The sequence below is a fragment of the Bactrocera dorsalis genome, chromosome 3, assembly GCF_023373825.1.
Source record: "Bactrocera dorsalis isolate Fly_Bdor chromosome 3, ASM2337382v1, whole genome shotgun sequence".
Taxonomy (NCBI): domain Eukaryota; kingdom Metazoa; phylum Arthropoda; class Insecta; order Diptera; family Tephritidae; genus Bactrocera; species Bactrocera dorsalis.
The window spans coordinates 57513658-57537404 of NC_064305.1; the positions used below are offsets into that span (position 1 = coordinate 57513658).

The 23747-nt window shown below is 35.1% G+C and overlaps 1 protein-coding gene across 1 annotated transcript in view; it reads left to right on the forward strand.

Moving 5' to 3' along the window:
* The window catches only part of LOC105232947 (protein scabrous), a 98747-nt gene that overhangs the window by 11510 nt on the left and 63490 nt on the right, over window positions 1-23747 (forward strand). The window contains exon 2 of the mRNA XM_049450934.1: window positions 13191-13641. Within this exon, the coding sequence (XP_049306891.1) occupies window positions 13191-13641 (451 nt within the window). The remainder of the gene's footprint in view (window positions 1-13190; window positions 13642-23747) is intronic.

A 23747-nucleotide genomic window follows, 5' to 3' on the forward strand; every position in this document is an offset into this window, starting at 1 on the left:
TTACATCTTAGAAGGCTGTAAGTCAAAAATAATTTAAGGTACTAATATAATGTTTAAGTTTGTTGTTTTTGGAAGGATAGCATATGGAAATATGAAAGAATCGAAAATCGACTAAATATTGAAAATATCGAAAATATCTAAATTGATTAAATATCGAAAAAATCGAAAAAATCGAAAACGGTGAAATATCTAAATAATAGAAATCGATTATATATCGATAAAAAACTAAATTTATTAAATATGGGAAAAATTAGATCAATTAAGTATCAAAAATATCGAAGTCGATTAACTTTATAAAAATCGAAATCGATTAAATATCGAAAAAAAATCTATGAGAAATCCTTAAAATATCGAAAAAATCAAAATAGATTGAGTGTCGAAAAAATAAATATCGGTAAAATCGACTAAATATCGAAAAAATGAAATTCCATGAAAACTCGACAAAATCGAAATCGATTAGATATCGGATATCGAAATCGATGAAATTTACATTATAAGAGTGCTCGTAAATAACTCCAAATGAATATTAATGAATATTTAGTCAAATTAGAATAACAATGAATGCGCGTTGTGATTTTTATTGCATTTATTATTATCATTCATTCGCTTAGGTTTTTCTACTTCAGTTAATCCTATGAAAATGCATAATCTTTGCTTAAAAAACTAACGTTAAATTTTAATTATTTATACCCTAGCGCAACCAAACGCTTTTCAATTCATTAATTTGACCGCAAAAAACGCCTCGAAATGAATTATACGCATATTTAATCACTAATAAAAAAAGCTTCAATTTCTCGAAGATACAATTTTAATATTTCACCACAAATTATAACACACGCGCACATGCTTACGCACGAGCTGCTAAATAAGCGGATTTATTTCCCAAAAAATGAACTTTGTGCTCTTAAATGTAATTAGCATTTCACACGCAGCCGCAAACCGCACGCAAACGCACACACACACGCCGTCACACCGCTTTTAAGCCGCCATAAATACGAATGAAAGCCAAATAAGTGCGGGGAATTTTAAAAATATTTTATTTATCAATAAAATCGTATATCAAAAATTTTTTTCTGTTTTCAATTCGCATATATAGATAGTAGATATATACAAATGTAGCATGCGATTAACAAATTTAACTCTAACAATGCCAATTTTTACACAAATCCGTTATACATAGATAACAAAATACAATTTCCGCACCGTGCCACAAGTTGCCATTAAAAATCAAAATCTGCGAAAGGTTGCTGACACGCCACATATGTGCAGGCACACGCCGGCAAATCAAATCTGCGCGCGATAAATCAAACGTGCGATAAATTACGGCAGAACTGGAAAAATGTCAAGCACGGCCGCGAACGCAAAACTAAAAAATCAAACAACAAAAAAATCTTAAAAAAAAAATAAAAAAAAATTCACCAAAAAACTATAAAAAGTCTCAAAAAAAATGTTACACATTGCAACAAACCCATAACACTGCGCTCAGGATTACCTAACGCTAAGTGCCCGAGAGGAATAATAATCCATGCCACCGCACATACATACATATATCAATTCATTCATTTATTTGCACAGTGATGCGTTCAGCCATTCATTCTAATAAATACACGTGGGTTAGGCGCACAGCAACCGGTTTATATATTTAAGTGTGTATTTTATGGGAAAATCGTCATGCAAAAATTCCACACGAGTTTTCACACTCTCGATAACCGCGTGGCGGGAGCAAAGTGCGCACGCTGAAGAGGAAAATTCACAGATTTTGTTGTTGTTGGCGTATATATATATTCAAATATTATATAAATATCCATCTATAACTGTTATTCGGCAGCAGCAGTCGCACTCGCAGCTGCAAAAGTATTTATTTTCAATATTTTCCGCAAATAGATTTTCATATAAACACACACAAATATACATATTTTTGTATCCATATGTGTGCGGTGAAATTTTTATTTTTATCTTATTCATTTCCTATTCATGGCGCATCGACTGTCCCATTTTTTGTTTCCTCTTCACTTCCGCTACACTTGCAAACAATATTCATTTAAATATCCGCTATGCGATCTAACGGATGAAAGTGATATCCGCCGCACATACACATACTTGCAGGCCAATACAAATGCGTGTATGCGGTCTGAGTGTGTTTTTTGTGTGAGTGTGTTTGTGTGCTTATCGTGTGAGTGCAGAGTGCACGTGAATGCGAGTACATTCATTCTCATCAACCCAAATATGCATTCGCACATAGCCTTATCTATATTCTCGCTCCAATAATACCATTGAAAAATTACGCTTCATAAAAAAGTGTGGAAAAACTGTTATGGATTAAAAGTGCGCTGGTGTTAGTGTTAGACGAATTGGATGCGAAATTGAACTAATGGAGGTTTAAAGATTTGTAGCAAAAAACATATAAATTCAGTTGAAATCAAATTTGGACATAACAGGGAGAAAGAAACGCAAAATTTTTATTCACAAAAATTTTTGAAAAAAATTTAAAATTTTATATAAATTATATTTTTTATAAATACCAGCATTTTAATCAGTGAACCGTGTGAAATTTAAAATTATGCTATAACTGTTTGCTAACATTTTTTTCATAATTATTTTACCAAATTTTATTTTTCAACTAAAATACGAATGTTAATATTCTGCTCATTATAGAGAAAGCGACATCTGCCATCTCGTTGAGCAAGCAATGATTAAATTGAAGAAAAATATGATATTTTTTGTTAGTTTTATATAATTTGGTTTTCCGCAATTTAATTGTGTTTGAATCAATTTCCAATTTTTTCGCATATTTTGGAATAAATTTCCATCAGTTAACCACGATTTTTTACCGTCAATGGTAGGCTTGCTAGTGTACACTTCGCTTCTCCGATAGCAACAGATCAAAAATGAGATATCGAAACTGAAAATCTAACCAGAGAGTGTTTGACTGATATTTGAGGAAAAATTGATAGTATTATTTATGTTAAATGTATTATTTAAATTATGTACAAAAAGAATCCTATATAAAAAAAAATTTTAATCATACTGATACATACAAAATGCGCCGGAGTATAGATCTATTCTGGATTAGGCTTGAAATTACCAATTTAAAAATTCCCAAAAGTACTCATTTTTGCATAAGTGGGACTCAGCTACGTTCAAAAATTTCCCCAGCCGATTCAACAGGGGCGTATGATCAGTTCTTTCATTCATTTCTGAGCTAATGAGAAAGGTTCAAATGGTACCTGTTAGTCATTATACTATTGAAAACTTTTAACGTTTTACTTCAATTAATTTCTATAATTATTTGAAAAAATTCTGAGAAATTTTGTGTATTTTGCAAATTATGGAGTTCAAGTGAACAATCATCTCTTTGACAAGGCTAAAGAAAAGGGCTGATTTGCAGTAATGTTTCTTTAGGTGCTCCATATTCTTACATAACTTGTCGACTTTGTGAGTGACATAAGTTTTCGAATTGTGAGAAATAATCGAAGTAATATATATTTCTTTCATTTATTCATTTTTGTACCCTACAGAACACAACATATCTGAAAACTTTCTTAGTTAAAGTGTTTTCTAGTATTTTCTTCTCCAACAAGTTTCTTAATATAGCAACCATTGAAAGCACTACATATGATATTATTTTATTTTTATACCACGCATAGAGTAAATCAAGTTTATTATAGGGAAACGTCAGGGACCTTATAAAATACCATATACATATATAGAAATGATCAGCGCGACGAGCTGCGTTGATTTAGCCATAGAAAGGTATTACAGTTCCGGTTCAATTTCTTATTGAGAAACCTAGGTAGTTTCTCCATTAAATCAAATTAACTAATGTCCTCGCCTTCCGCACCTTAAACTACATCCACCTTTCCACTGACCCATGCACATTTCTAAATTTCTATACTATTCAACATAATTCCCTACACTTACTTATTAATTTTGCTTTATTTTTTCTTACCTCCCATTCCCTTCATCCATATTTCAATATTTATGCCATATTTTTCCCATTTTTCCACATTCATCAAATTTTCTCAGCTTTATTTTTAAATCTCTGACGCACCAAGGTTACTTCCTAAAAATACGCATCGCCAAGCAAATTTTTTTCGCCGCGCTTTCATTACATAACCGCAGTGAAGAATATTCATTACACAGCGACAGCTCTGTGACCACATTAACGCCACCACCAGCAGCACACCACTACACACGTGAGCGCGTGTGTGGCTATCCTTGCGCTGATGGACACGCACAAACAAGCCAACAAACAATAATCCACACGTCAGCTTTTTGACGTTGCCGCTTTTGATATTGAAAAGCGCTGCGCCATGAAATTTCGGGCAAAAATTTTGTCAGACTGCTGACGTAGGCACAAATACAGTGCTTGCAAATTCTATACATACGCATATATGCAGGTGTGTGTGTAAAAATCGAGTTTTTCGGTGCAGCGTGTGTATGGTGCCATATTTGGGAGTCAAATGAAAATGTAAAAATATACAAAAACGAAAAAATATACTTAAAAGAATTTGTATTAAAAATAATAATAAAAAAAATAAAAGTTATGCAATTTTAGTGTTTAAACGGAACAAAAAACTAAACTGAAACAAACACGATTAATATCAGCAGTCCCAATCAGCAATAATCAATATGCCTTTCAGCCAAAAACTTTTCCATCATTGGCTTACTTGCTTTTAATTACAACAAACACATACATACGAGTATAAGCCAATAACTGTTTAGTTATATAAGCACGAAAATCAAACAGAAATTCAGTTATATAAACACATTTGTAGGTACGGAAGTTTTGTACCTAAAATCCAATATTTTTGCTGAAAAAGACAAACATCAACTGCTAAAACCACCTGCAGTTATTAACAGTTATAACATCAACTTTCAACAAGCAACCAGTAAGCCCGCAAACAAAAAAGCAATTGCAATGAAAACTACATGAAACCGCGAACAGCAACAACAAAAACAACAACTACTTGTATATTGTAATACTGTGGCATTTGTGCTGTGGGTTTGCCGGTTGAAATGCCATTAAAAAGTTACTCATACGCAATGTAGTGCTCTGCACGTTTGCCGCTAAATACAAGTGTAGTTGGGAATTTTCAAAGACATGTGCGTTGCTGCAAAACACCTACTATATAACGAGCAGAGTAATAGTAAAAAAGTGAAAGCGATAAAAGTAGTGGTGCGTTGTGGTGGTCTTGCTTGTGGTGTTGGTGGTAATCGCAACCACGATTTATGACAAAGTGAGGTGTGGTATTGGGAAGGTAGCATTATTGAACAGCGAATCTGCTGTTGAAACTATCTAGATTCTGTTTGCAATAACTTTAAATTAATTAACACCGCGTTGAGGAAGCAAATTAGAGTAAATTATTTTAATTCGATGAAGCTTGCAGGCATGCCTTAGTAATATTCACTCTTTTAACGTTGTACCATTAAAATCTCAATTAATTTTTTTTTTTTCATTTGAAGATTAGCAGCCGCTATCATTTAAACTCTACGCAGCTAAAATTCCATTTTATTTTATCTTCTTTATTGGCATAGACACCGCATACACGGTTACAGTCTATTTTAGCTTATGTTAGATTAAACTGGCTGGTTGTCACGCCATACATAGACCTACAGGTCATTTGTAATGCCAGATGAAGGCTCATTATTAATACGAGCTGAAGTTTTGCGTAGTTCAATAGAGACTTGATATCTACATAGTACTGACACTTCACTCCGTCCCTTGATATTCTATTTTAAGTTATATCCAAACCGTAGGTAGGTATGGATAGTAGGTACGCCTACTAATGCTCGTACTGCTTTACACAGACAATTATATTATTTATAGACACTTTACTGCTGAATAGCCGGTTGATTCACTAAAATGTCAATCAAAAGTCAGTCAGTGTCAATTGAATTTAGAACAACAATTGTACACGCATATATTATTAACTCACATATGTGTTACTTATAGTCGTTTAGCCTTCAAATCGTATGAGCGATCAAATTTAGAAGTGCAAATTTGGATTTAGCTCGATTTCCTCGCCTACAGAGTAATTTTTGTTTGAATTAAGAACCCAGTAGGAACAACTAATCGATAGATACATAAAACTTGTACGAGAATGTATTATATTTTGTTCTTATTTATAGGATCTAAGCTCATACACATTTATCAGAAATATATATATATTTTTCACGCTTATCTAGGCGTCTCCTGTATACTATTTTATAACAAGTAGCAGCAGATATTGTGATTTGCTCTTACGCATTTTCAATTCTATCATTTTCATATATATTAATATTACATATAGAGCGCCCTTTTAATTCCTCTTTTATCATGCTTTATATTGCGCCACTAAATTTCCTCCAAAGTATCGATTAAAGCGTGTGGAAAGAATTAAGCGCCCCCACTCTTGGCATATTCAATTGTTGGCATCATTTCGAAAGAAAAATAATTGAAATTTGCATTATTCATGGCCGCCCATTTAGCATAAATAAGCTAGTTCACTATATATGCGCTCAGTATATGTATATGGTATGTACATGTCAGCAGGGTGAGCACACACACGGTCATTGCCAACGCGCGCTGCCAACAAATGTTATGCGAAATGTCAAAGCAATTTAAAATGTAAATGAAATTGACTTTAGAAGCACGCGGCCAAGCACAGGGGGTAAAAAAGAGATAAAGTGTGACGGAGAGAGAGTAAAAAAGAGAGATTAGGTAATGACACTATTTTTCGCATTGCGTGAAATTCGTGGAAAGGAAATGAAGGAAATAATTGACAGTTTGGATGTGCCAGTCGAGAAAAAAAAAAATAAAAAAATAAAAAAAAACCCTTAACTTCGGCTGCAGCGACGCTGTAATGCCCATTTCAGATGAACATAAGAGTGTATAAAAAGATCTTTATTTTGATTTTGATCGACCAGTTTCAATGACAGCTATATGCTATACTGGTCCGAACTGAACAAGTTCTTTGAAAATTCTAACTCTACCTTGTAACTACAATAATATGTATGTGCTAAATTTCGTGATGATATCTCGTCAAATAAAAAAGCTTTCCATACAAGGTCTGGTTTTTGACCGGTGAGTTTGTATGACAGCTATATGCTACTGTGGCTTAATATGAAAAAATTCTTCGAATATTATTTTTCTATTTTAGATAATAATATTTTCCGAATTTCGTAACGGTATCTTGTCAAATAAAATAGTTCTTTTATACCAGCTATATGCTGTACTGGTCCGATCAAGTCAATTTTTTTCGAAAATGGACAACAATAAGTAACAAATATCATGATGATATCTCATCGAATGCAAAATTGTTCCATACAAGGTCTGGTGGCCGGACATTGGCAGCGTTTTGAGGAAAAAAGTAAAGTACAAAATTTCAGATCGATATCGCAAAAATTGATAGACAGACGCTCATAAGGCTAAACTAATTTACCTCGTGATATTTCTTTCTAGTATAATGTACCTTGTTCTTATAGAAAGCCATAAACAAATTATTTCGAAATTTTTCTTATAATTTCAAGGTGACTGTATTAGTATTGGGCTTTTAAAACATTGACCAAATTATTCGCTTAAAACACTATTTTTCAATTATTACAATTGCTGTTGTTGTGTTAGGCAAGTTAAGTCAACATTGAGGTTAAGAGAAACCCGTCGGTATTCCAAACAAAATTCCTCTTTAAATTCCAAACACTCTATGCTATGACATAATTTCACAAATATATTATATATTTCCTTCACTTATATACTACAAGTACATAAATTTATATAACAACTAAAGCATATTTGTTTAAATAAGCATTTGTGGCCACATGATACTGGTTAACGGTACTTAAGCGAAAGCCACTTTCCATAATCACATTCACACACACTTAAACAGCTCTGTGTGCCTGCACTGCCACACTTTATTGCAGGCGAGTACTCTTTGCAAATCCACTTATTTGCGTGCACTTAGTTGGCGCCAGGTGTGCGCGAGTAATGAGGCGTCAAATGGCATTGTGATAGAGTTGCCGCGCGCAAAATGAAGTGGAAAATTATATGCAAAGTGTCACTTATGGCAATCGATATTTAAACTACTTTTGCGATATTAATAAATCGATTAATGTTTTCTGACCGTATAACAATTGCAATTCAGATGATGGAGGTTCTAAGGCTCACAAGCAATTTAAGTGTGAGCAATATTTTAGCGAGTGATTTCGCGTAAGCACAGAAAACATAAGACTCGCCTGTGTTGTGTTTCCTATAGAACATACTGTTCTACCTAAGCTGTACTAGAAGTCTATCCTTTTAGATAGTTTTCGAAACCTTTAACTTGGTACTAAATTTACACAAATTAATTGTACTAATTGCTCACATACAAAAACAAATAAACACTATACCTTTCCACATATGTATATATAGGTAGATGAGAGAAGCAGTTTGAAAATGTAGCTTTTAAGAGTTAGACCCATCTAGAAATTTCAAAAAGGGCTAATTTTTATAGTCTTTACTGAGAGTATTGGTATAAAGCAGTGCAATTTTTCGCTTACTGATTTAATTATGCAAGTGTTCAGATATAAAAATTTGTATACATACCGACAAGTTCATATAAAATGACCTTAGAATCACTATCGTTAGAAAGGGAGCGGGTCGGTACTCCCGTATCCAGCCATCTAACTTAACCTAACAAGTTCATATAAAATGGTCAGGACTCGTGCCAATATTCTATTCAATCCAATTTAGATATTCATTATATAATATTCTAGAACACTAACGTGAACAGTACATCTTAGGAAAAAACTATTCTGCGATTTTTGTGTAACCTGAACAAGGTTACGAAGAACGTTGGAGAACCTATAGAATAAAATTATAAGTATATGAATGATAAACATGACGAGTAGAGTCCGTCAGTCTGAATATACGCGAACTAGCGCCACAATTTTTCAAATATTGATCTGGAGTTTTGCACACGTCCTTTTCTGCCTAAAATGCTATTCATTTGTCGGCACTGCCTACATCGGACAACTATAGCATATAGCTGCCATACAGACTGAACGATCAAAATCTAGTCATCATAAGGAAAAGTTTTTCATTGGACCAGACATACTCACGATGTTTGGAATGAGTTGTATTTTTACTCAAGACAAGGCATCCCCAAAAAATGTTCAGATCACTGAACCACTGAAGCCTTTTACTGCCATAGAAACAGACTATTTTTAAAGTTTTTGAATGGAGCCTTTTCGTATATGTGAAAGGTATATTAGCTTCGGTGCAAACTTTTCTTGTTGTTGCAGCATGTCGGTACGATGAGCAGGTTAAGTTTTATTAATGATACTTTGAACATATTTACTAACTTTTAGCTTGTTGAAAATTTGTAGAACCTTACACTTTATTTATGTCTTATTTTACCGCACTGTTAACAATATTCTTACTAATTGGCCTTAATAACCTTACCAATAAAAATTTAATAGGAATCACAAACATCGTAAATGTGTACACGTATACTTAAATTTCCCATTCCAACTCCATGATCAGGAATCTATTATTTTCATTTTTTAACCTTTGTGGCGCACAAAAACCTATCACTTGCCAACCCTTTCTAATTTTGCGACAACGAGAGGCATCTCAAAATCATTATTCATTTTCCATGCCAGTTTGTAATTTAAATCCAATTACTTCGGCATTTTAGAATGCACCACATCAGGAGAAATTACACCTATAGACTGCTGACCACACCACACTGTGCCTTAGATCTATTACTACTCGTCTCGACTGTAAGTCACCGCTCCACCAGCTCGCCTGTCTGGTTGGGACAAAATTGTCATATTGTTTTACAAATTACTTATCTTAATCGAATTTTAATTGCTTTGCGGCGAGCTAAGGGCAGTGACACTGTCCCACACAACAACAATAACAACAACAGCTATAGTAACCACTACCAGAGCAAATTAAGCAAAAGCAACTCGCATTACAAACTGCCACAGTGATTTTTATTTTATTTTTACTTTTTACTTTTTGATTTGATTTTGTTTTTGTTTCTGTTGTAAGCTGAAATTTAATATTTGTGCGCTCAGCTGGCGGCGTGACACAATGCGATTATAAAGACATTTTCGCAATGGCCAAAAATGCAAATACACCAAAAACAAAAATACTTAGGTACGAAGGTGGAAACATAAATATAAATTGACACAAAGGAGCAGAAAGCTTAAAATTGCTTTACGCGCCGCACAAACTTTAGGCACGAGGATTTATGACAACAACAGCAACAATAACGCCACCAGCAAATGTATACATAAATAACGAACTTAAGTCCAAGCTAAATTTAACAAACAATAACGGCGTTTGCCATAAAGCAAACGAAAAACGACCAAAACACGAAGTGGAACGAGCAGGGCGACAGCTGAGTAGCCCGAAAAGCAATTATGAGTGGCCAAAGTCAAAGTAAACAAATCACACACATACACCCATTCACACACACGCATGGTTTACATAACTCTAGAACGCGTGTGCTTGGGCAGAGGGCAAGGACACACTGAAGGCAAGCAAGCGAGCGAGCAAGAAAAAGCTATAGAAAACACATTTCCGAGCATTACAGCAAGATATGAAAAAGTAAAGTTTACCTCTAGTAAACAGTATGGAAATGACAGATTGAATACCACTCGGCTGGGAGTACAAACACACGTTGGCGCAGCAGTTGGAGACACAATGGTATCAATGTGACTGCACAGTGTGTTGTTTGCGTTAGGAAGTAGTATTTAGGAAAATATATACTCTGTAGAACTCTTTCCAATTAAGTAATTAAGTATTTTTTAATTTTATAAAAAAAAAGTTAGTTTTATGAATAAGGTGTAAGAAAAAAAATTTGTATTAGGTATAAATACAAATACCAAACACTTTATAGTGTAAATAAAAAACTTCTTTAAAATTCCATAATTTACTATTGAAAAATTAAGATTTCTGAGACTATAATAAAAACTATTTAAAAAACTTAACTTTTGTAAAAACAATTTTATAGCGAAATTACTCACCAATGTAAAACTGTATGATGGTTCAGCTGATGCGATCCCGTTGTGTCAGCGTAAGGTAGTAGAGAGTCAGCTGACTCTTTCATTTTTTAACACTTTATTTATTTACAGAATATATTTGAAGGCAAATCAATTAGTAATCTAGTCAACCCCACCCTAGGTGCCTCATTATTTCTATAGTATTAAAGTGGTGGTTGCTGCGTTTTCCTAATTACAAATAATAAACTGTGAAAGCTGATTATATAATATCTTCTTTAGTGCTTCTTCATAGGCATATATATCCTCAGTAGCGGGGTTTGCAATAGGGATGCTACAAAAGTAGACCGATAGGCACAGCAAAGGACGCCATATCTTTACCCGCTCTTTTGATATTTCTCTTCAGTAAGATTTTCCATTTCATCATGGAAAGATATACGATCCAACAACGAGTCGAAATTATTAAAATTTACTGGCGAAATTCGGAATCAGTGGCTCTACCTTTAAGAGCGCTACGTCCAATTTATGGTCGTCATAATCGTCCTGTCAGATCAACAATTGAGCGTTTAGTCGAAAATTTGAATCCGCATGCACAGTACAAAATGTTCCCGTGCCAATGAGATAAAGAAATGCCCGTTGAGAATATTGCTGCCACATCAATTGAAAAAGACCCAAATCAGCCTTCCACATGTCGTTCTCAAGCGTTGGGCATCTCTTTGACGTCATTGTGGAAAATTTTGCGAAAAGATCTTGGCCTACATTCTTATAAGATCAAACTGACGAAAAAACTGAAGCCGCCTGGTCACTAGAATCGTCGTACTTATGTTCGGAAACTGGGCTGAGCAACAACTTTAAAATGATCCGAATTTTCGCCCGTGGTGGCCATGCAAAAAGATCGACTTCTATAGATAATGACGTTGAATGTACTTTCTCAGGAATAAGGAGTTTCATATTTTAATTGAAAAATTCATTATAATTTCATCGTTTAAATGATAAGAAGACTTATTTTTATTTTGAGATTAATATTTAACTAATTGAGGCAAGTTAAGTATAGTCGGAATAAAGCCAATTAGTCCGGGCTTCAAGAGTCGCAAAAAGACCTGCGAAGCGCAAGTTAAAGTCCATCTTTCAAATTCGAAATTTTATGCAAAGTGTAAGTTAATATATGACACATAAAATATGTTGTCAAATTGGTACAAAATACACTTACTATAATTTCTTGGGACTAACTGTAACCCTGAATTGTTTTTGAATTTTTTGTTTATTTTTTTTTTTTTTTGCTCCACTTGCACCAGAGCCAATAATCACTAAAATGTATTTCCAATGTGTATTCAGTGTGACACAGGCTCTGCAAATTACCTGTGCTGCAACCCGCTTGTCGCTTTTCTTCTCTGTCAAGGCTTTGGCCACTTAGTTGTGCCAGTTTTTGTTTTGCTGTTTTTTGTCTGCATATTTTTTCTGCGCACTGTTTGCCAGTGGACGCCACCAATTTGGTTGGGTGCAAATTCAAAGTAAACACTCAAGTGTGTAAACAACAACGCCCTTCAACGAATGCCAGATGAGTGTGTGGTGTGACCCAACTGATTGCAATTGTTGTTGTAATTCTTATTGTTGCAATTGTTGGTTAGATATCGGGCTTGCCTGAGAGCATGGCTGCTGCTGCTGGCAGAGGCACAGGCTGTTGCAGGCTGCTGCTGGGCTTTACACTCAATTTGATGATGGCCGGCTAAGGGCATGTAATTTTTTGCTGAGAACGACACTTTTTCGCACATCACACACACACACACTTACGCACACTAACTACAGCTTGTGCTGACCGCATGGAACAATAAAAACGCTGAGCCAACAAAATCGTTGTTTGTTTAAGCCAACCATATCAGTGCTTGTGAGCATAATTGCTTCTTTGTTTGTGTGTATGTGTGTTTGCACGTGTGTTTGATTTGCATAAAGACTCGATGATCTGCGAAATAGCAAAATAATATGATATTTTATTAAAAAAAGATTAACGCAAACAAAGCAAAGCAAACGCCGAAGACAAACAGCACACTGCGGCAGTGGGGCAGCAGTGAAAAATGCCATTATAAAGAGTAAACAGACGACTTTCAAATATCCCATTTACATTTTTTACGCTCTTCCATTACACTTTTCCACAGCAACAATTCCTTCGTGATTTCCTTTTGCAAAAACTAACTAACTTCTCTCCTTCTACTCTTGCCTTGCAGCCGCGAAGTCGCCGCCTTGCGTGATGGTCATCTCGGCGGCAACAAGGAGCGCCTCACCGTCGAGTGGCTACAGCAATCGATCGCCGAGATACGCAAACAACTCGTCGAACTGCAGGGGCTCGCCAGCGAAGCCAGCAAAAGCATTAGCCATCGCACGCAGAGCTACGAGGACATGGCGACGGTGCGCAACGACTTCACCCAGCTGAAATTGGAGGTGGCTGCGCTGCGGGAGCGCCAGCAGCAGAGCGAGGTATTCGTGCAGGAGCTGCGCGAGGAAGCGCTACAGCAGGAGGAAGACTATAAACGTTTGCTCTTGCGCGCCACGCCGTCGCCGACGGTCGTCAAGGACACGCCAGCGAAGCCGGCATTGGTGTTGGAGCAGCCGCAAACGCAACAACAACAACTACAGCAAACAGTGCAGTCGAGCGAAGTCGATTCGGAGAATAACGAGGTGAGTGTGTTGCATGCAAATGATTTTTATAATGTGAAAAGTGCTTATATTTTATTCAAATATGTATTAACTGCCGAATTGCCATTGTGATGAGAATTAAGCTGGCAACTGCTTGCAATTCATTCATAAGCAAAGTGTTGTTTTCCAATCACTTGTATTTTGTGGCAACATTTTTTTAAAGCAAAATATTTTTATTTTTTTATTTTTTATGGATTTTTTGTGCTCTCTCAGATTCAGAAGTTCATATGAGTTCATGAATAAAAAGTATGCGAACTTATATGCAAGGTATCAATTCAAAAATTATATTTCGATCAATCAGTTTGTATGACTTTAGCGAGAATTTGTAACTAATTTCGTTAAAACACTTAGTCAAATAAAAAAATTTACCATAAGGACTTGGATTTGATCCTTCGGTTGTATGACGTCCAGATGCTAAAGTGATCCGATCTTAAATATTTCTTGGAATAGTTTAGCGTTTCTTAAGAAAATAATTTGTGCCAATTTTCATGAAGACATATTGTAAAATAAAACAGTTTTCCGTACAAGTGCTTGGTTTTGATCGATCAGTTTGTACGGCAGCTATATGCTATAAAGCTCCGATAGCCGTGGTTTCGAGAAATAAGCAGCTTCTTGGAGAGAAAAGAACGTACGCAAATTTTTCAGACTGTTATCGCAAAAGCTAACCCTATTATGTATGGATAATATAGGAAGTGCAATGTATCTATATTTGGAGTATATAGAATAACCAGATACTAATCAAAGAAACTGAGAGACCAGTTCTTAGTTTTGGAGTATTAAAATAGTATTTCTATTATATTTTAATGTAAAATTTATGAAGAAATGTCTGATTTTTTTATTATTATCTGCGTTTTGAAGAAAACTGAGAGCAGACGCCCCAGCAAATATACCTCAGTCCACTCCCATGTGCTAATAGGGGCGTTTTAAAGAAAGTTCTCACGCAAATTAAATATGTCAATTTATTAAAAAAGACTATGTTAATTCCCCTTCAAATAACCCCTTCGACACTTTATATGAACTTTTTACGTCCACCCCAAATAACTGTCCTCGTATCACATAAAAAACACTTTACCCTAAATTTGGATGACAATTGGTTCGAAAACACATGTAAATAGTCGCATCCAACGCACACACACACACATACACCTGCACACAACCTGACGTGCCCTAATCAATGTTCTAATCTATCACTATTTCCCTAATAACCATTAAGTGACACCCCCAAAGCGCCAGTCACGCAAATAGTCCACTAAATTGCATTCACGCGCTTATTGGCATGACTCGCCAAAACCGAGCAGCGCTGCCCGACAGTGGATTACATGTGAAAACTCAACAATCCGCCAATCAATTTAATGCCGCCAAGTGCTTTATGGGCCAATGCAATGTCATATCCAGTTCCTGCCTCTCAGCTGTAGTATTGATGTAGTCCCACTCATCATTACACGTAAATAATGCGACTAAATGAGTGTGTGTGAGTGCTTGTAACGGCGCTGTCGGTCTACTAATTCACACGTTTAGCCTACACACAGGCGCTGCTCAACTAACCGAAAAATGTAGCACTTAGCGGCACATGGGGGAATTGTTAGCTGTAAGCTGAATTAGGGCTGCTTTGCTGCAATTTTGTATATGGCTGGTTTGTGCTAAATATGTCCATATGCTTGCTGTTATATAAAAATGTATATAAACACACATTTAGACTTCAATTTAAACACATTTTATCGTGCATGAAGACACAATAATTTAAAAAGAGTATACATTTTATAAAGATATTAAGCATTAGCTTATTTTCTGGCTTAATAGTGCCATAAACTCATTGTCTTCTGTTTGCAATGAAGCTTTATAATTATATGCATTATGCGTAAGCTTGAATTCTCCGCTGGCAAGCATTCAAATTACATCAGCAACTTTGGTCAATTCCCTAAAGCACCTTTTGGTTTCATATTAATGCTCGTAAGCTTGCGAATAAATGCCAAATTACTTAAGTGTGCACTTAAGTACCTATGTATGTATGTGTATGTGGAAAGACTTATTTAGCTGCTTAGTTTAAAGCACTCTGGAGGCTGTTTAAGCGTTGAAATTGCTATTGTGGGCAATAAAATAATTAATTTTAGTAAATAGTTTAAATTTTTAGTGAAGAAGAACTAAGAGTGTAGCTTAGTGCAAACTTTTTTTCAAATTGAGAGCCAAAGATATCTAGCACTTATAAAATTCATAAACAAATACAATATTTATTGCGAAGAGAAGTCGTTTTAGTCACAATCTCTGACTATCCCTGTGCTTTTAAATCCTGATTATTGAGCAAGAGAGCTAGCGAACTTCATAAGATCGCATATTAACCCTTCCTTAGTCATTTCCAGATTGCACTCTACTAGAGAAGTAAGTATGGAAAATACAAATTCTAAAAATTCTATGAAAATAACTTAATCGTTCAGTTGGTAAAGCAGCTAAAAAGACAGCTTCTTGAGAAGAAAAGGGTGTGTGCAAAATTTCGTATCGATATCTCAAAAACGCGTATATACAAACATATGAACGGAAAGACACATGAACACATCTAAATCGACTCAGCTCGTCTTACTGATCATGTATGTATAAACATATATATATTTCATAGAGCCGTTCAGGGTATAATTACCTAAGCCATGCGGTTATTGAACTGCAAAGTAGCAAAACCCTTGCAGCAAATCACAAGTAAGGCAAACTCATCCAAAGCCGCCACATTCAGCTGTTATTTCTATGGCAAGCCTGCCACTTGACTTCGTGCGCCACACCGACCGAAGTGTATTACCTCAGCACTTCATCAATTGCCTGCCTGCTGTAGTGCATCGCGGGAGCCAATGAAAGTGAACGCTTGCACCTCGCTGTTGTGTAGTTTAAGTATAACGGCAGTTGCTGAGTTTTCAATAAACTTCGCGTTAACCCACTCAAAGCACTTCTCAAGGATTGCCAGCACTTCAGCCGACGATCGATGCTCGCGCCAACATTGTATCATTCACAGGTTCTTTTCTGCAATTTGCCAACTCCACTGTGCGTTGTAACTCTGCTTTAAGGTATGCCGTTAAATCGCTTGAATGGTGAGTACACAAGCGCTGCCGAGCTTCAACATAACAGTATTTTTCTACAGAGAATTATATACTACTCAATAAACTTTGGATGGCAAAAATATATACCCAATTCGGTGTGTCAAGTAAAGTACTCACCTCTTGCTATCTTTCCGCATTTCGAAATTCTAAACCATTACCTCTTTCGCGCCCCTGCCACACCCTGTATGTTGTAAAGGGTGATTTTTTAAGAGCTTGATAACTTTTTTTTAAAAAAAAAACGCATAAAATTTGCAAAATCTCATCGGTTCTTTATTTGAAACGTTAGATTGGTTCATGACATTTACTTTTTGAAGATAATTTCATTTAAATGTTGACCGCGGCTGCGTCTTAGGTGGTCCATTCGGAAAGTCCAATTTTGGGCAACTTTTTCGAGCATTTCGGCCGGAATAGCCCGAATTTCTTCGGAAATGTTGTCTTCCAAAGCTGGAATAGTTGCTGGCTTATTTCTGTAGACTTTAGACTTGACGTAGCCCCACAAAAAATAGTCTAAAGGCGTTAAATCGCATGATCTTGGTGGCCAACTTACGGGTCCATTTCTTGAGAGGAATTGTTGTCCGAAGTTTTCCCTCAAAATGGCCATAGAATCGCGAGCTGTGTGGCATGTAGCGCCATCTTGTTGAAACCACATGTCAACCAAGTTCAGTTCTTCCATTTTTGGCAACAAAAAGTTTGTTAGCATCGAACGATAGCGATCGCCATTCACCGTAACGTTGCGTCCAACAGCATCTTTGAAAAAATACGGTCCAATGATTCCACCAGCGTACAAACCACACCAAACAGTGCATTTTTCGGGATGCATGGGCAGTTCTTGAACGGCTTCTGGTTGCTCTTCACCCCAAATGCGGCAATTTTGCTTATTTACGTAGCCATTCAACCAGAAATGAGCCTCATCGCTGAACAAAATTTGTCCGAAAAAAAAAAAAAAACCGAACACTGATTTTGGTAATAAAATTCAATGATTTGCAAGCGTTGCTCGTTAGTAAGTCTATTCATGATGAAATGTCAAAGCATACTGAGCATCTTTCTCTTTGACACCATGTCTGAAATCCCACGTGATCTGTCAAATACTAATGCATGAAAATCCTAACCTCAAAAAAATCACCCGTTATTTTAACTTGCTTTGGACTTTAACATTCCTCCTTTATTCATCCATTGTTCTATTTCTTGTTTTTTCCTCAGTTGCTGTAGTTTGGTTTTCGCTTTTTGTTTGCTTGTTCGCATTGTTGCTTTCGTTTTCTCTGGCTGCCGCTTTGTGCTGTTAACTTGTTGTTTACTGCAACACTTCGACTACATTCTTGCAACGCTCTCACATTCGATTGCGATAAAGAAATCATTAGTAATAACAATAGAATTTGATGGGCACTACTTAGTTGCCAACACTCGTTCGTTGTGAAAGTCATCAGTGCTATGGCCAGTCAGCCAATGCGTCTGTCGGTTTGACGATCAAATACGAGTATTTACTGAGCGCTATTGAGCCGAAGCAGTGGCGGAATCAGTGGTGTAACAGCAGATAGAAATCGACGGGTAGGTCTAAGGATTACTTTTTTCAACATTGAGAACCTAACGAGCTAGATTTGATTAAGAAACAAAAATTAAAAAAAGGGAAGCTCGTTTATGATGATGTCTATGAGGCAAGTGAAAACTTACTTTTCACTGAGGTCAGTAACTTTTCATGTTGCATACTTAGTGCCTTACGGTTACCCCGTTTCCATGTTTATCAAGAGATGTGGAACTGTTTTATTATCCGGAATCCTTGCCTAGTTTTAGCGTATATTTTTCATGAGAGTCATTCGTATTCCTTTAAAATCCCATAATCCGATATTTGTTTGAGAGCTTGTAGTTTGGGTTTCACGTCCTTCGCTTGCAGCTCTTCCATAAAGTGGATATACACGCGTCCTTTTTACTATTAACTATCGACTGCAGATATATTCGCTGTTTTTTATTGCCCACCCTTCACTTAAAACCTTTAGTCAGTCATAAGGAAGTTAACAACAAAAACTGGGTTGATTGGTTTACGTGGAAAACGAAATTCGCAGAATAATAGGAAAAACGAAGAATGACAACAAAATGATAGTGTGATTATGTTAGTCCGTATATCCAACAGCATAAACCCTTTTGTGTTTAGTTGGAATCGCTTAATTTCTAGTTTAAAATTAAAGTTACATCAGCTGAATTGTTGAACGCCTTTCGAAGTCACTTGCTATGCGCAGGCGATGACTTTATAGTTTACGTGTTCATATGAACATTAGCACATATATAGTATATATATATATATATATGTATATAATATATATAACTTTTTCAATGCAACAATTTGCCGTGTTCACTTGTACAACTGTACTTGCCATTCACCACTGTCACTGCACACTTTTAAGCCACATTCGCTCGTTAGCCGATGTATACTCTGCTGATTGCTAAGTGTTCTTATAAATTATTTAATTCCACTTTATGGCTGCTGACCTGGTCAGTTGAGCAACACGTCAGTGGCGTATTTATTTCTTAGCAATCAGTGCTGATGCTTTTCATTTGCCAGATTATTTGCGGTGCTTTCAAGTTTTCTCAGAAATACGAGTTTGATTTTCAATTTTTGATTTTATTTTCAGTATCACGAACTCGATTTTATTGATTGTGAGTTTCCAGTTCAAAGCGAAATGCAATCATTATATTCCATTTCAGCTTGAAGATTCATAATGCTTATGAGAATGCTCACGTATACACACATACTCGTATATGAGCGTAAATAATTGATGAGTATTTCTTGAAATTCATGATTCTGCACTAATAAAAGCGTATTTTTTTCACACAAAGTGGATTTGGAACAAACAATGGTTTGTGAATACATATACCATATATATGTGTATTTATAGTATATATATTTTATTGTGTGCAATGATGTTTAGATATTTTTTGATATCTGTGGTTCAATTGGTTGTTGGTGGAAAAAAAGTATTGTCATACTCTTGATTATATTTGCTCACACATCTAAAATTTTGCACATGTTCTTTTCTCTGCAAGAAGCTGCTTCTTTGTCGAAACCGTCGATGTTGGACGATTATAGAATATAGTTGCCATACCAATTGAACGATCAAAATGAAGTTTTTGTATAGAAAAGTATTTTATTTGATAAGATATTTTCACAAAATTTGGTACTGATTATTGCTTAAAGTAGCGGTACAAACCGCCAAAAAATTGTTCATAGCGGACCACCATAGCATATAGCTGCCTTACAAACTGATCGATCAAAATCAAGTCCTTCTATGGAAAGCTATTTTATTTGAGGAGACATACTAACGAAATTTGGCATGGATTATTGTCCAAAGCTGTACTAAAATATCCAAATAAACTATTCAAATTGGTCCACTAAAGCATATAACTGACCAAAGAAAATCACATTTTTGTACTGAAAGTATAATTTTTGGACAAATTATCTTCACAAAATCTTGGATAATAAAACAACGATACAATCGATCGAACATATTGCTTAGATCGGTCTAGTAAAGAATATACATACCTTTGAAGAGTACTGTAACTTTGATTTAAGTAAAGCTAACATTTTGTTTGTTTTTATTAAACCAACCGTGTGTTACCACGAACAATTCAAATGAGTCCGGCAGGTCAAGCTAGTATTAAATAATTTCACATCTGAAGTAAATTTCACTTTATAAATTAATTCGAAAGAAATATTTTGAGTGGAAAGCCAATGAATATATTAGTCATATCTTATGCAAGTCGTGATGTGGAAAAGAAAATATACATATATATGAATATTTTCAAAGGGAATGTTTAAAATATCTGGATTTATTTCTTGTTTAATTAAAATGCTGTTATTGATTAGTAGGGAGATATGAGTAATAGCAAATCAAATTATATTTTTCTCGCATGAAATTCCTTTTCAACAGATAAAAGAAAAATCTGAATAAATTAGATAGTAGAAAAATATCTTCGAAAAGAATTTCATGTGAGAAAAATATAATTGAGAATTTCAATGTCGTGATAGTTTATAGAAAATGTAGTTATAAAATGCTGTCTTTAATAAATCAAATGTTTCTACAAATGATATATCGTAAAAAATGCATATCCATCAAGGAAAGTCATCGGTTGTTGTCACAACTTTCATTATATACTCGTTTACATACTCATATGTAGATTAATAATCCTGCTCTCTACATCAGTTAACTTTAATCCAAACTCAATTTGCAAATACTTTAATACGATTGGAAAATATAACTTACTTTAATAGAAATTTTCTAAATTTTTACAGCATATTTAGCCATCAATAACGCAACAAAATGCGACTGTAATCTTATTAAAATTTACGCATATTAAATGGCAAATAAAATACGCATCGAAAAATACTGAAAACCTTTCTATTTATGTACCATACATGCGCTCAAATAGCAAGCCCCTCGAAAACTAAATATAAGCGCTAACACCATAGAGTATACACGCGTACTTATATTCTATATAAATTTGCATATTTTCTAACATTACTCATACGCCATGTACGACTTCGTAATTTATTAAAATATGGCTGTGGAAGAAAATGTGGCACGTAAATTAAAATAGAGCCCTGCGCTGAATTCAACAGTTATAGCAGTAATGGAAAATTTTCAAACGCAGTACTGTACGAATTTATAGCGGAGCTCTATATACTCTTATGCACGTGTGTGAGAGTCTATTTTGTTCGCGAAAATACATGAAAAGGCAAACTCGTTTTGAATTAAATATTTAAATTGCAGATTTTAAGCTGCAGGAAAAAATATTGTTTTACTTAATTATACTCAATTATAAGTTTGACAAAAATTGTGCCAAAGTCTCATTAAATTTGTACAAGTGCTTAAAATAAAAACGTGATTTTTGAATTTTGAATTTTGAGTTGTGAGTTTTATTTGCATTTTTAACACATGCCACAAAATAGTTTCGTTGGTTAAATTAATACTTAGTTTTCTGATTTGATTTTTGAAACGAGAACTGTTGAAAAATTTCAGTGCGTATGCAATATAAGCATTTTGAGGTTATGATATCAATTTTGAAAAACATTTTTATTGACTATGCCGCACCTAAACTACTTTCAACATAATTTAATTCTTATATAATTCCCAAATTTGCCAAGTCTTAAAAATTAAGAATTTTAGATTTCTCATTAGGAGGGTTTTCTTGCCTAATTTACCGTTGGTTTCATACAGCAATTACAATGATTATGGTAAAGCAAAGTCATCTTTTTCTCAGCTTTTTCTTTAGCAGTTTTTAACATTTTTCAAATAATACATAGGTCACAAATATCAATTTAAATCCAGTTAGAAAATATTTGTTTTTGGTAATGAAATTTTTTGAGAATTTTTTTTTTTCAAATTTAAGGAATTTTTCGAAAAAAAAAATTGTTGGAGAAATATTTAATAATACAGTGTATATATAAGTTAAGCTTACTTTGCATAGCGTCTTCCAGACTAGATAATCACGCAATTTTTATAACACTGCTCTCTACTCATCAATAATACGAAATGTTACGAATAACAGCATTTTTAGAATCAGATGTGCCATAGATCACAATAAATGCATTCGCGGTCCGAATAAGGAGTATTTTTTAAAAATAATTGCCTACATTTAGGCGCATTGCACATAATATACGATTTTGTTATGAAATTTTTCGTTCAATAAAAATATTTTTAAACTATCAGGCTCCTAATAAAAGCTGAAGTTTGCTTTCAAAAGAGAATTGCCTACATTTGGGCGCACAGACACTAAAATAGTTAGCAAAAAATTGTATTATATACTAATTTATTAATTTTAACGTAAACCAGCAGCTGCTTCCACACACCTACGCCTACTCAGCGCAGCATGCGTTTATAATCATATTAAGAAATTCTTCTGGGATAATTTTAGCATATTTTATGTGGAAAAGTTTGATAATTTGCTTTGCTGCATACTTCACACATTTAATGAAATTTTGAATACAACATGCGCTCTGTGCCTACGGGTAATTTTTAATAGACATTTGACAAAAATTAATAACTTTTAATAGCTGCCTGCATAATTTCAACAATAAAGCGCCAAATTACCGTGATTCGAAAATTGTGCTTGTGAATTAGAGCAATTAAGCCACTATGACAGACAATTAAAAAACTGCTCTTCATATTTAATATGAGCAAAGGACGCGCTAGTTCACTAAATACCGTTATTGCAGCAGCGTTTACGCTAAAGCCAAGCACAAAATTGCTATGAGTTAAGTAAACCAATTTCAAATGCTGAAATCGCAACAACTTTGCAGTGTCATAGAAAAAAAGACGTGCTAAAAATTATTAAGTGAGTGTAGCAACAATTTTGCATAACAGAAGTTGATCAACAACAACAACGCATACCAGCTAGGTAGTAGTGGCGGAAAGCGTACAAAATCAGTTTTGTAACAGTTTTCGAAATTTAATATTTTGCATTTTACCTGCTCATATTCCCATGTCAGCACGTCCCTTGAGCGCGCACTCCACACACACACGCAAGCACGAGTACGTGTAAACATGTCCGCATTAAATATTCGCTTGTCATATTAGTTGGCAATATTGAATAACGGCGATTCTTTTTGCATTGCCAAAAACTGGCAAAATGCCTTCAAAATAAATTGAACAAAGCACACCCGCACACATACAAATGCATGTGCGCGCGCTTACAACAAAAACCGCGTCAATCCCAACACGCACGCTCGAGCAGCTCGTTAGAATGCTGTAGCGTTTTCGTAATTTCGTTTTCTAGTCAAGGCTCATTGCATGCGCACAATGGCGCACACACGCACACGCATACATCGCTCTCACACACTCACTAGCATTCACTCACTTGTGTCGGCGTGGCGCATAAGTGAAGCGGCAAAGCAGTCAGCACCTTTTTGGGTCGGCCGCACACCAAACACACCGAAGATTTCCTGAATTTCCTAGATTTTCCACATTTTCCGCATTCTTCGCCGGATTTCGGCTTCTAAATAGAACTGCAATGCACCGA